At 42.6% G+C, this 14,045-nt stretch overlaps 1 protein-coding gene across 2 annotated transcripts in view; it reads left to right on the forward strand.

Annotated features, from left to right (window-relative positions):
- Positions 1-14,045, forward strand: part of PLEKHB2 (pleckstrin homology domain containing B2) — a 49,866-nt gene that overhangs the window by 3,094 nt on the left and 32,727 nt on the right. For both annotated transcript variants that reach the window (XM_041739704.1, XM_041739705.1), the window contains exon 2: positions 10,371-10,414. In XM_041739704.1, coding sequence (XP_041595638.1) covers positions 10,378-10,414 — 37 coding nt within the window. In that variant the 5' untranslated portion in view covers positions 10,371-10,377. The remainder of the gene's footprint in view (positions 1-10,370; positions 10,415-14,045) is intronic.

Consider the following 14,045-nt stretch of genomic DNA (forward strand, 5'->3'; position numbering starts at 1 on the left):
CTTCCCAGCTTGCTGCCCTGTTAATAATTGGTTTCTTTCTCCTTACTTCTGCCTTTTTTCTTTCGTACTGGGTGTCCAAAGAACAGTATTAGTGTCTGTAAGTATGAAAAACTGCAGACTCAGCTATTAAACATGTTACAAAAAGTGGGCTATTCATGTTTTATTGGTCGTATGTTTGCATCTGAATTTGATCATGGGGACAGAAAGTCGAACTTTCTTGCCTGCCTAGTGGGTCTCCTCATTGGTAAGTGCTTGTATCAAGCTTGCTATTAAGAAATGGTTGCTGCCTGTCAGTGGCCAATGCTAAAAATGAACTGACGTCTAAATGATGGGTTACCCAGTGCTTGTCCCCTGTATTTAGAGAGGGAGAATTCTTATTGCCTTTACAGTATTTTTTTTAAGATTTCATTTATTTTGAAGACTTGAGAGAGTGTCTAGACAGAGTGTGCACACACAGATGCAAACATGATGGGAAAGGGCAGAGGGAGACAATCTTCAAGCAAACTTAACACTAAGTGTGGAGCCCAGCGGCAGGACTTGATCTCACGCTTCATGAGATCATGATCTGAGCCAAAACCAAGACTCAAGTCACTTAACTACTAAGCGTCCAGACACCCCTAAAGATTTTTTTAAGTAATCTCTACACTCCTCATAGGGCTCAAACTCTATGGGCTCATCCCTGAGATCAAGGGTGGCATGCTCTACTGGTGGAGACAGGTAGGTGCCCCCACATTATCATTTTGGAAAAACAGTTTTCCTCCATTTGATAAGGTAGTAACTTTTACAGTCGAATTACAGAGAGGGCCAGCTAGAGGAACCAGGGTATTGTGAAGGAGTCCGTCGTAGACGAGTAATTCTGAATTGCAGCTCTTTTTCTTTTCTCCTCTTCTCTTCTCTTCTCTTCTCTTCTCTTCTCTTCTCTTCTCTTCTCTTTTCTTTTCTTTTCTTTTTTCTTTCTAGGTTTTATCCGTCTATTCATGAGAGACACCGAGAGAGAGAGAGAGAGAGAGAGAGAGAGAGAGAGAGAGGGGGCAGACACAGGCAGAGGATAAAGCAGGCTCCATGCAGGGAGCTCAGTGTGGGACTCTGTCCCGGGACTCCGGGACCACACCCTGAGCCAAAGGCAGCTGCTCAACCGCTGAGCCACCCAGGTGTCCCTATTTCCTTTTTTTTTTTGAGATGGAGGGAGCGCACACAAGCAGAGGGAGAAGCAGGCTTCCAGCTGAGCAGGGAGCCCAATGCAGGACTGAATCCCAGGACCCTGGAATCGTGACCTGACCTGAAGGCAACTGTTTAACCGACTGAGCCACCCAGGCATCCTTGAATTGCACTTCTTAGGAAAAGTAATAATTATAGCCATTCTCTCCTTTTGGAGCAGCTCCTATGGGGCGCTTTGGGCTTATTTCAGTTAATTCTCACACTAACCTTATGGGATAACAGTAACGTCTTGTCGAATAGGTTAAAAAAAAAAAAAGTGGGTCTTGGGAGGTTTAGCATTGTGCTCAAAGTCATACGTTAGTAAAAAGGTAGAGCTCAGAACTACCAGATTCCAAAGGCAATATCTTTCTGTTGATCTCTTTTGAATGCACCTGGGTGGCTCAGTCCGTTAAGCATCTGCCTACAGCTCAGGTCATGATCCTAGGACCCTGGAATCAAGCCCCACATTAGGCTCCCTGCTCAGCAGAGAGCCTGTTTTTCTCTCTCCTGCTGCACCCCCCACCCCCGCGCTTGTATTCTCTTTCTGTCAAATAAAAATCTTAAAAAAAATTGATCTCTCTTGGATTCAGTGTTTTGTTTTAAAGATTTTGTTTGTTTGTTTTAAGATTTAATTTATTCATGAGAGACACAGAGGCAGAGACATAGGCAGAGGGAAAAGCAGGCTCCCTTCGGGGAGTCTCTGTGGGACTAGATCCCTGGATCCTAGGATCACACCCAGAGCTGAAGGCAGAAGCTCAACCACTGAGCCACCCAGGTGTCCCTATTTATTTTATTTTAGAGAATGCATGCACGCATGAAGTATGGAAGGGCCAGAGGGGGAGGGAGAGAAAAATCAGACTCCCTGCTAAGTGCAGAGCCCCATGTGGGGCTTGATCTCATGACCTCAAGATCACAACCCGAGCTGAAACCAAGAGTTGGATGCTAAAGCAACTAAGCCACCCAGGCACCCTTGGATTCAGTGTTTTTAAGATAATTTCAGTTCACATTTAAAATAATTTGAATTGTTGAATATGGTTTGTATTTAAAAACTTCCTATAGATTTACTGGCATGTGAGTAATGTGGGTATTTTGCAGCTAGTTTGCTGGTGTTTTATTCTGTGGAGACCACCAGCAGGCCTTTTATCTGATGGGTTTTAGTTTATGCAATAGATCTTGCTCCAGGACATAAATAGTGAAATTTTAAATAAGTTGCGAAGTGATGTGGAATACAGCAAGGTAAGGCAAAGAAATACTCTTGTTCCCCAAGAGAGGTATTTGGAGGGGCACCTGGGTGGCTCAGTCGATTAAGCATCTGCCTTTGCTTAGGTCATGATTCCAGGGGCCTAGGATTGAGCCTTGCTTTGGGCTGCCTGCTCAGCAAGGAGTCTACTTCTCCCTCTGCCCCTCCCCCTGCTTGTGCTCCCTTTCTCTCTCTCTCTCTCTTTTAAATAAAGAAACTCTTTGGGGGGGAAAAAGATGGATTTGGTTATGTATAATGGGAGGTTTGATTTTTTTACGATTTTTTTTTTTTTTAATTTCAGGGGCACCTGGGTGACTCGGTGGTTGAGTGTCTGCTTGGGGCGTGATCCCGGGGTCCTGGCATGGAGTCCCTTATTGGGCTCCCTGCAGGGAGCCTGCTTCTCCTTCTGCCTAGGTCTGTGCCTCTTTCTCCATGCCTCTCATGAATGAATAAATAAAATCTTAAAAAGATTTCATTTATTTGAGAGCAGCAGAGAGAACACATTTGGTGGGGTGGGGGCAGAGGGAGAAGACGACTCCCCACCGGACGGGGAGCGTGATCAGGGCTTGATTCCAGGACCCTAAGATGATGACCTGAGTTGTAGGCAGACGATTAACTGAGCCACCCAGGTGCTCCTCGGGAGGTTTTTTGTTTTTTTGCTTTCGCTTCTAGTGTATATGTGTTCAAATTTTGACCTTCAAGGGTATCTTAATTTATTAAGTCTGCAAAGTCATTCTTCACAGCCTAATATTCTTCGGCCTTCTGGAATGTTTTGGGCAGATTTTAGTCAGGTGGCTAGTGAGGAAATATAAGTGATAATTGCTGTGTGAGCAGCTCCCATTTGTTGAGTTTTTGTAAATGTCAGATATTATGCCAAACATGTTATTTTACCCAATTTTCCAAATGTCTGTCAAGTAGGTATTGGTATTCTCATTGTACAGATCAAAAAACTAAGGCTTGGAAAAGTTAAGTAACTTGCCCAAGGTTATTTATTTACTTATTTCCCAGCCCCTGCCCCTCTTGTTCAAGGTTATTTATAAGTGAGTGAGTCAGGATTTGAACAAGTGTAAAATCTATATTTCTTGAACACATGTTCAAATCCTGACTTTTGTCTCTACTGCTGGTGTCTTTGTGATTTATGCCTTGTTTTCCCCCTAAGTCATTTTAGTTGCATTTCAGGAGGGAGCAGAGTTAGCTGTTTGTGCTCCTTATAATCCGTCACTGATGTTGAAAATAGCAAAGCAGTCACTGTCATGGGTAATCTTGACATTACTGGTGTATCTTTTGTCTTGGATTCCCATTTTAAGATTACTATTGTGTTTTCTCTCTGAAAATAACTCTCATGTGAATTCCAGTGTTTAGTGACAAGAAATACAGATTTTTGCATATCTATGTAATATATCCGTTTAACACAGAGCGAAAAATGAAAAGATGGATGTTTAAAGTGTGGTTCCCCCCCCCCCCCCATTGTTTCCAGGTAATCTCAAGGCAGGGCAGGCTAGCAGGATCTGGGATCAGGAATTGGGCTAGGCTGATGAGTAGCGTACTTCTTGTAGGCAGTGGCATTGAGTGCTCTGTAAGGCTGAGGGGCAGGTAGGCTCAGGGATAATGTCCCTTCCTTCTCTGCTTTGTGGTCAGGATTCAGGAGCTTGGTAGGGTACGGACTCTAGACAGGAAGATGTAGCTGTGGTCTAGCTTAGGTGATGTGAGTCATTTAAGGAGCAGGTGATAGCAGCTACTTATTTAAGGACTTGTTGCCTTTGGTGTATCTTATTTGTAGTGCCCAAGGTGGAGGGTCTCTATTGTGTTACATACTGCTTATGGGTTGGGAGCCAGAGGCTAGGATGCTCTGGCTTTGGAGGCTGAGACTAAGGCTGATGAGATAATATGCTTTCTGTGGTGGTGGTGGTACCAAAATGATGCCTTGACAGAAGAAGCTAGTAGGCACAAAGGACACACATCTCTTCAGTGGAGTTAAAGAACTTGTTTTCCAGCATTCAGATGAGTGCCCATCTGTTTTCTGTTAGTTGACAAAACGCCCTGGCCTCCAGTCTTCCAAGAAGATGTGCTGTGGTGGGCCCAGTTAGATTGAGGATCCCACAAGGGGCTTCAGGAAGCTTTCATTATCATGAGACTTTAATATTTTCTTGGTTCTTTTTGACTTTTCTGGAGACTGTCTTGTAAATGCCTGCACAGCAAGTGCAAGTAACCAAACTCAGTGTATTCCTGAGGGTGTGAATTCAAGGCTTTCTCCTGAAAGTCCTTCTCAATAGTCTAAATTTTAGGCTGCTTCAAAATCTATTCCTCCAGTCTTCTCTACTGCCTAAGCTTTGTACACTTGAGTTCTTAACTCAGAAGTCCAGACTTTTTGCTAAAAAAGAAATTGTAGCATGTTAGCGAACACAGCAAATATCTCTTCCTATTACCACAATAACCATTTGCATTATGTACTGAGGAGAAGGTACTCTGCAAATCAGTGTTTCAAGTTTTTTTTTTTTTAAGTCTGTCCCGTTGTGTGGAATCTGAACTCACATTGGAACTTGTGTTTTCTCTACCACATCCCATAGCATGTCTGTTCATGCCATTTGTCCATTTCTTGAATTGGATTTGTTGGTTTTTGAGTGTCGATTGAGATAAGTACTTTATATATTTTTAAAAATTTTTTTTAAAGATTTTATTTATTTATTCATGAGAGACAGAGAGAGAAAGAGAGAGGCTGAGATACAGGCAGAGGGAGAAGCAGAGAAGCAGGCTCCATGCAGGGAGCCTGATGCGGGACTGGATCCTGGGACTCCAGGATCATGCCCTAGGCGGAAGGCAGATGCGCACCTGCTGAGCCATGCAGGCGGCCCTCCATAGATTTTGAATACTAGCCTTTTATCTGATACGCCATTTGCAAATGTCTTCTCCTAGTCCATAGGTTACCTTTTAGTTTTGTTGATGTTTCCTTTGCTGTGCAAAAGCTTTTTATCCTGATAAAGTCCCGAGTTTTTTTGTTTTTTTTTTTTAGATTTTATTTATTTGAGAGAGAGTGCGCACATACACATGCCAGCATGAACAGAGAGGGGCAGAAGGAGAGGCAGAAGAATTTGAAGCAGACTGCACTGAGTGTGAAGCCTGATGTGCGTCTCGATTCCATAAACTCAGGATCATGACCTGAGCCGAAACCAAGGGTCAGATGCTTAACCGACTGAGCTACCCAAATGCCCCCCAATAGTTCATTTTGTTTTTGTTTCCCTTGCCTTGGGAGGCATGTTTAGCAAGAGGTTGCTGCAGCTGAGGTCAGAGAGGTTGTTGCCTATGTTCTCCTCTAGGATTTTGGTGGATTCCTGCCTCACAATTAGATCTTCCATCTATTTTGAGCCTATTTTTGTGTAGGCTGTAAGAAAATGGTCCAGTTTCATTCTTCTGGATGTGGCTGTCCAATTTTCCCAGCACCATTTGTTGAAGAGACTGTCCTTTTTCCATTGCATATTCTTCTTGCTTTGTTGAAGATGAATTGACCGACCATAGAGTTGAGAGTCCATTTAAAAGATTTGCAAAGATTACCACAAAAATTCGGGAAACTTGTTTTTATTGCTCCACATTTTTACACAATCACCAACTGATCACTACCAGTGAAGTTGTATGACAGCATTTCAGCCAGGTTTTATATTTGTATTGTGACTTGGTAGCTCTCAATAGCTGCTAATAATTTTTGGCCTATTCCCATATATTTTCTTTTTCACATGAAATACAGATTGAGAATTCACCTCATGATAGTAGGGCATTTGAGTATAATTATCCAGGATTTGGCTTGTATGAATACTGTTTTATTAGATGTAAAGATTAGGCGTAACACACCATAAAGATGTAATGCTGTCTATAACATTGCATCACCTATCTTTTTAATTTATAAGTTTAACCTGTTACTTCTACAGTGTAAGCTACATGAAAACAGGACTTTGGCGTGGTCACTGCTGTGTCCTTTGTGCCTACAAGACTGGGCTCATATTAGCACTCAGGGAATATTTGTTGAGTGAAAATATGATGGTGTGTGTTTGGAAGGTTTTAGGCGGCGAGGTGTTCTTTTGTTTTTGTTTTTTTTGGCTACAACTTTTAGGAAACCATTTCAACCCACGTTAAATAATTATCTTTTTGCCTAACAGAGAGCCTTGGATTAGATGGGTTTCCTGGTCAGTGATAGGTGGAATTAGCCCTACAATCAGCTGCCTTTGGGCTAGTCCTGTCCAGTCAGCAGTGAGTGCAATCCATATCTACTGGGAGGTAGGGGAGAGACTGTCTTTCTGTTTCTGGTTTACTTGGGACTGTATGTTTGAGCACCTAATTGGGAGAAAAATGAAGAAAGGTGAAAAACTTACTGACTTTCTTGGAGATGACAGACAGCATGAGTTGGCAGAAATCACAAGGACATTAGGAACCTTCACAGTATGAGATTTTGGAATGCTGGAGTATAGGATGAACCAAGCTTGTACAGCTCTTTTTGTAAAGGTTTGGAGAAAGGTGAGAATTGGGGATCCCTGGGAGGCTCAGCGGTTTGGCGCCTGCCTTCGGCCCAGGGCATGATCCTGGAGTCCTGGGATCAAGTTCTGCGTCAGGCTCCTTGAATGGAGCCTGCTTCTCCCTCTGCCTGTGTCTCTGCCTGCCTCTCTCTCTCTCTCTCTCTCTCTCTCTCTGTCTCTCTCACATTAATAAATAAAATATTAGAAAGGTGATAATTTAGTTATACTTAGAAATGGAAAAATTAAAGGGTTGTGGGGAGACTTGTTTTTTTCAGGTGAACACTTAGGCTTTTCTTCCATTTTGCTATCCAGCCCTTAAGGAGAATACCTAAAAATGCTAAGTAGAAAACAGTTTGGCCCAAATAAAATCTCCAAATAAGATCTATTTTTTTTTAAAGATCTTATTTATTTATGGGAGTCACAGAGGGATAGGCAGAGACATTGGCAGAGGGAGAAGCAAGCTCCCTGCAGGGAGCCTGATACAGGACTCGATCCCAGGACCCCAGGATAACAACCTGAGCCAAAGGTAGAGGCTCAACAACTGAGCCACCTAGGTGCCCCAAGATCTTTTTTTTTTTTTTTTAAGATTTTATTTACCTGTTTGAGACTGTGAACACAAGTAGGGGGAGGGGCAGAGACAGAGTGAGAGGGATAAGCCAACTCCCCACTGAGTTGGGACCCTGACTTGGGGCTTCATCCCAGGACCTCAAGATCTCAATCTGAGCCAAAGTCAGACACTTAACTGACTGAGCCACCCAGATGCCCCTATTTTTTTTAATTCAAAAAAATTTAAAAGTAATTCCTATTCCCAACATGTGGGCTTGAACTCACAACCCCAAGATTAAGTGTTGCATGTTCTACCAACTGAGCCAGCCAGGGGCCCCTAAAATCTATTGATTAAAGAAAAAGGATATAACACATGCAAATTGTTAAATTTAAGTATTAGCAGAAGGGTGTAATAGGACTGAATAGTCACTTTTTTTTTTAAGATTTTATTATTTATTCATGAGAGAGAGAGAGACAGAGACATAGGCAGAGGGAGAAGCAGGCTCCATGCAGGGAGCCCAATGCTGGACTTGATCCTGGGACCCTGGGATCACGACCCGAGCCCAAGGCAGAGCTCAACCACTGAGCCACCCAAATGTCCTGTCATCTTTTTTTTTTTTTTAATTTATTTATTTTAGAGCACACATGCTCGATGAGGGTGGGTGACAGGCAGAAGGAGAGAGAGTATCAAGCAGTCTCTGCACTGATTGTGGAGCCTGACGCAGGGCTCAGTCTCACAACCCTGAGCTTGCTACCTGAGCTGAAACCAAGAGTTGGATGCCTAACCAGCTGTGCCGCCCAGGTGCCCCTAGTCACCTTCTTTTGTGATACATACACAGTGTTGCCTCATTTCTTTGCCCAGAGATCCATGTCATTAACAGTTTCTATGATTCCTTGCACAAAACGATTGTGTGGGTATCAGCACGCTTTGTTCTACATCCTTTTTCACATCTGCATACTGATGTGTCAAGTATGGAGGTGCCCTTTGAACTGTCTTCCAATATGGATCACTTTGGTTGAGGCTACTGTTTGGCAGTCCAAGTGATGCTGCCGTGGATATACAAATTCTCTGGGTCAAAGTTCATGAACATTTGAAATTTTGATAAATGTCAAAACTTTTTACCAGAAGTTTGCAAACTTCTTCATTTCTGCCATTATGCTTACTCCTTTCTCGGTATCAAAGTCTTTGTCATTTGTGCCCATGTGATAGGTAATATCGTTAACTTGTGTTTTGATTTTGTCTTTTGAATTGAAAGAGAAATTGAGTATCTTATGAGTTTATTGGCCGTTCATGTTTCTTTTCTTGTGAACTACCAGATGATTGTCATTGCTCTTGTTTGTGAGCTTTGTACATGAAGGGAATTAGCTCATTGCTGCCATATAGTTGTAAATGTTTTTTCTTAGTCTTTGTCTTTTTGACTTTCTTTGCCACTCAGATTTTTATTTTTATGGAGTTAAATTTTTTTTTTAAAGATTTTATTTATTCATGAGAGAGAGAGAGAGAGAGAGAGAGGCAGAGACACAGACACAGACACAGGCAGAGGGAGAAGCAGGCTCCATGCAGGGAGCCCGACATGGGAATCGATCCCGAGACTCCAGGATCACGCCCTGGGCTGAAGGCAGGTGCTCAACCACTGAGCCACCCAGGCGTCCCTGGAGTTAAATTTATCACAGTTTCTCTTTACTTCCTGGTATTCTACTCTGACTAGGCTACTCTGCCTATTGACACCAGTGCACGTGTATCTGCCTGGGCTATGTTAAGTCCACTGGGCACACCAGGTATAAAGCTGAGGCAGGACGCTGGGCATGTTAGGAGAAGCCACACATCCCTGACTGGAGCTAAATCTTAGTGTTCCTGGCCTGTGTTGTTTCTGTTGAGTGGCGTTCACATTTGGAAAGCTGGGCAGAGTATTGAGGCCAAAGTCTTGAGTGGGAGGTGGCGGTGGTGGGGAGGAGGTGGGGTGAGGAGTTGTATTGGTCCCACTGAAGAGGTATTAGGTAAATGCCAGATGGCCGGTGAGGTAGAATGGCTTTGGTCCCTCCTTCGGGTGACACAGAAAGGGATCAGGATGGAGAGTTAGACCAGATGGCTGTGATTTGGTGATATAACAAGAAATATGTGAACTTCTAAAACCCCTGCAATTTCCTGATAGAGGTGCTTAGATTATCTTGTTATTCATAATAAACCCTTTTCAACCATACCTAAGTCTATGCAAATGAGATTGCTCTTGGTAGGTTCGTAGATAACTTTAGGATAACTTTAGGATAGACCAGCCGGGAGGGAGAGAGGCTGGGGATTAAAGTTCAGTCACCAGTGGTCAGTAATGTAATCAATCACGCCTACCTAATGTAATCTCCCTTAAAACCCTTAAAGGCCAGGGTTCTAAGAGCTTCTGGGTTAATCACATAGAAGTGTTCAGAGGGGGTGGTGTGCCTGCAGAAAGCATGAAAACCTTCTGTAGTTTTACCCGTACTTTGCCCTGTGCCTCTGGCTCTTCGTGAGTTGTATCTTTTTACAAGAAACAGGAAATAGTAAGTAAAATGCTTTCTTGAGTTCTGTGAGCCATTCTAGCAAAATTATCAAATTTGAGGATAGGCTATGGGAATCCCCAGTTTGTAGGTCAGAAATAGCTCTGGACTTGTCTCTAAAGCGGGAGCACTCTTGGGGAGCTGAGCCCTTAACCTGTGAGGGCTGATGCTAATTTCAGGTCAGAATCCAGGTGGATCAGTAGATTTCCAGTTGGTGTCCTGAGATTTGGAGAATTGGTTGTTAGTGTGGAAAGACCCCACATGTTTGGTGTCAGAAGTGTTGTGAGTGAAAAACAACTTGTATGGGCCATTCTGTTTTCTGGGTATAACTTTGAACCCGGCTGTTTCTTTTATAGGTGAAAGATGGCGTTTGTGAAGAGCGGGTGGTTGCTGCGACAGAGTAAGTACAGGACCTGAGGCCGTGGGTCTGGGATCAGTGTTGCTTTACAGTATGTGTTTATTTCTTTTGCTGAAACAGATCACACCTAAACAAATGGCAAAGTCTTCTTAATGATGTTGCTCTGGATTTCCCCTGGGAAATTTTTAGAGCCCTATGAACTGTGTTTCTGCTTACACAGAGTTCCTTCTTGGTCGCTACCTTGACAGAGACCCGGGAGTCGTGGTAATAATCCCTGCTGGTCTCTTTTCTCACTAGCATGCCCTGTTAGGCATGGCTGACCTGAGTCCCTGTTGGAACCTAACTGAGCTGAGCTCTGATGTATCAGCATGGAGGTCCTGCTGTCTTTGTGGGAAATACCTGTCTTATTTGGGGATTGAACAGCGATTAAGATTCTCGAATACTAGAGACTTTAATTATAGGGATGAAGATTTGACTTGAGGGAATGAGTTTATCTAAAACTAGACTTTTGGCTCTCCAAAATAACTGCAAAATAGAATCAATTCTTTTTTCTTTTTTTTTAAGATTTTATTGTTTATTTGAGAGAGTCTGAGATAGTGACAGAGATAAAGACAGTGTGAGTGAGGCGGAGAGGGAGAAGCAGACTCCCCAGTTAGCAGGAAGCCTGGTGTCGGACTTAAACCCAGGACCCTGGCATCATGACCTGAGCCGAAGACGGATGCTTAACCAACTGAGCCACTATCAATTCTCGGTGCCCCATCAATGCTTTGTTTATGGGACTGAGATCACTTCTTAGATTCAGCTGTGTGTGTGACTATCTTTCATATACTGTCTGCTTATTTCTGAGGCTGCTATCAGTAGTAGGATTCCTGGTGAGTTCTAAAGCAGGAAGAACCAACTCAGTTTATTGGGGAAAGAGTAAACAGATCATTCTGCTGTCCTTTTAGAAAGAGCAGGGTTTAGGGGAAAGTGACCACTATATCATTTATTACTAGCTGGAGTTAATACTGTTTATTGTTCAGATGTAAATTTCTGTTGGAGGGATACCTTCAGAACTTAGCGAAAATTGAGACTAACAGTAAAGAATGGGCAACATGTACACTTTGGATGATTTATAAAAACTATTATTTATGAAGGTTGGTTGTGATCTGGTTATACTTACTGATTTTACATATATTACATGATTATCATAGGGGCTCTGTGAGGTAGGTGGCATTATCTTGATTTCTAGTTGAGGAAATTGGCTTTCAATGATACTAGGTAACTCATTAACACTGTGGGTGGAAAGCCGTATTCAGACTCAGGACTGTCATTTCAACATTGACACACTTTCTACTAGGAGGCAAGCCTTCAGTTTATTTCCTGTCACTAGTTCTATATTCCCAGACCCAGAGCTGAACCAGGTGTCCTTTCAACGTCTGTGACAGGTTTTGTATTCTAAGAATAGAGTTGTTACCATGTTGACTTACTTATTTTTTAAGAGATTTAATTAATTTATTTGACAGAGAAGAGAGAGCACAAGCAAAGGGGAGTGGGAGCAGGAATGGGAGGGGGAGAAGCAGGCGTCTGATAAATAGGGAGCCTGATGCGGGGCTCCATCCCGGGACCCCGGTATCATGGCCCAAGCTGAAGGCAGACATTTAACTGACTGACCACCCAGGTGCCCCACAGTGTTGGCTTTAAAAAGAAAGTCCTGGTATATTGGAGCCTAACCCCATCCTTGTGTAAGTTTCTTTTTCTTGGGTTTCGTGGTCCCATCCTTCCCCAAATTGTCAGAGGTTGCAGAGAGCCTTACTTGGACCTTGAGGATGTGCCTTCCTTTCCTGGCCCTTTGGGTGTCTTCTGATTTTGTCTTTAGGCTTTACTGTGCCCTTGTTTGAAGGCAAGCTTTCTTTTCTCCACTATAACTCAGTGCAAATGTTCTGTCAACATAAATGAGCAGTGGCCATTTTGACGACTATTTTTGCTCTCAAAATCGATTGCTCCCAGTCAATGCCCAGCATAGTGACATACACAAAATAGATGCTTTTTAGATAAGTTGTACAGACTTTTCTAATGTCCTGGTCCATGGAAATCTTGAAGTGTATATTAGGAGGGCTTACTCCATTTCCTCATCTTTCAGTGTATGAGTTGATTTTCCTTTGTGAAAATCAAAACTGTCAATCACAGTAAAATGAGATGAGATGTATTATATTCACTGGGTAGCAGAGGTACACAGATGGTTACATGTATGCAAAGTAGCCTGGAGGATTCCTTTTATTGCCATTGCCACACAGACACTGAGGACTCTGGAGGATAGTCTGATTTGGGAATCTACAGTCAGGGCTTTGGTGGCAGGTGATGGGTAGAACTCCCTAATCTGGTGATTTCATCTGTCTGTTTTTGAGTGGCTTTGTTTGGTAGTTTGTGTATAGCCCAGGAGCTGCCAATCAAATGAATGCTGAGTTACTTACTTATCAGTTTGGGGCAGTGCTGTAGATGCCCCTCTTAGCAAGGAGGGTGCCTGATAATAGTAAAAGAAATTTGAAAGGCTGATATGGTACATATTTTAACACCCCACTGGTGGCTATGGAAGCATAAGGAGGGGTACATGGAATGGGGTTTGTACATGATGGCCAAGAAAAGTGGAATCTATAGGAACAAAGGATATAGGTAGGCAGTGTCTTGGTGTGAGGAAGGGGTAAGGGTGACCGACTTGGCCTTTTAGTTTTCCCTTTTGGCTGATAGGGAAATTGAGATTCACAAAGTTAAGTGCCTTGTCCAAAATTAAAAACGATAGGATGAATTCCTTAAACTGATAGGGACGTGTAAGGTAGCAGGACAGATGCACACAGAGTGGGAGTCAGCGTCCTGGCTGTGGATACACTGTTTATCCGTCTGTCTGAGGCAGGGAGACCCTCCCATACTATTGGCTTTAAGGGAAGGTGAATGTTAGAGAAGAATATACCTGAAAACCCTTTGAAAAAAAAAACAAAAACAAAATGGTATTTTTCCAAAAGAGGAAAGTATTATTGTTATTTGTATATAGAAACTATACAGTCCAATGCTCTCTGATTAGTCTAGCAAGGTTAAATACTCCTGGGAAAGTGTATACTACATTGGAAAATTAAATATTACATGTTTCATTATCTTAAAATGAAGGATTTTTAAAATAAATTTATTTTTTATTGGTGTTCAATTTGCCAACATAGAGAATAACACCCAGTGTCCATCCCGTCAAGTGCCCACCTCAGTGCTCATCACCCAGTCACCCCCACCCCATGCCCACCTCCCCTTCCACCACCCGTAGTTCATTTCCCAGAGTTGTTTAAAATTTTTTTTAAAGATTTTATTTGTTTTATTTAATTAATTTATTTTTTATTGGAGTTCAGTTTTTTTACTTATTTTTTTTTAATTGGAGTTCAATTTGCTAACATATAGCATATCACCCAGTGCTCATCCTGTCAAGTGCCCCCCTCAGTGCCCATCACCCAGGCACCCCAAACCCCGCCCACCTCCCTTTCCACTACCCCTTGTTCATTTCCCAGAGTAGGAGTCTCTCATGTTCTGTCACCCTCACTGATATTTCCCACTCATTTTCTCTCCTTTTCCCTTTATTTCCTTTCACTATTTTTTATATTCCCCAAATGAATGAGACCATATAATGTTTGTCCTTCTCCGATTGAAGATTTTA

This window comes from Vulpes lagopus, chromosome 24, assembly GCF_018345385.1.
Source record: "Vulpes lagopus strain Blue_001 chromosome 24, ASM1834538v1, whole genome shotgun sequence".
Lineage (NCBI taxonomy): Eukaryota > Metazoa > Chordata > Mammalia > Carnivora > Canidae > Vulpes > Vulpes lagopus.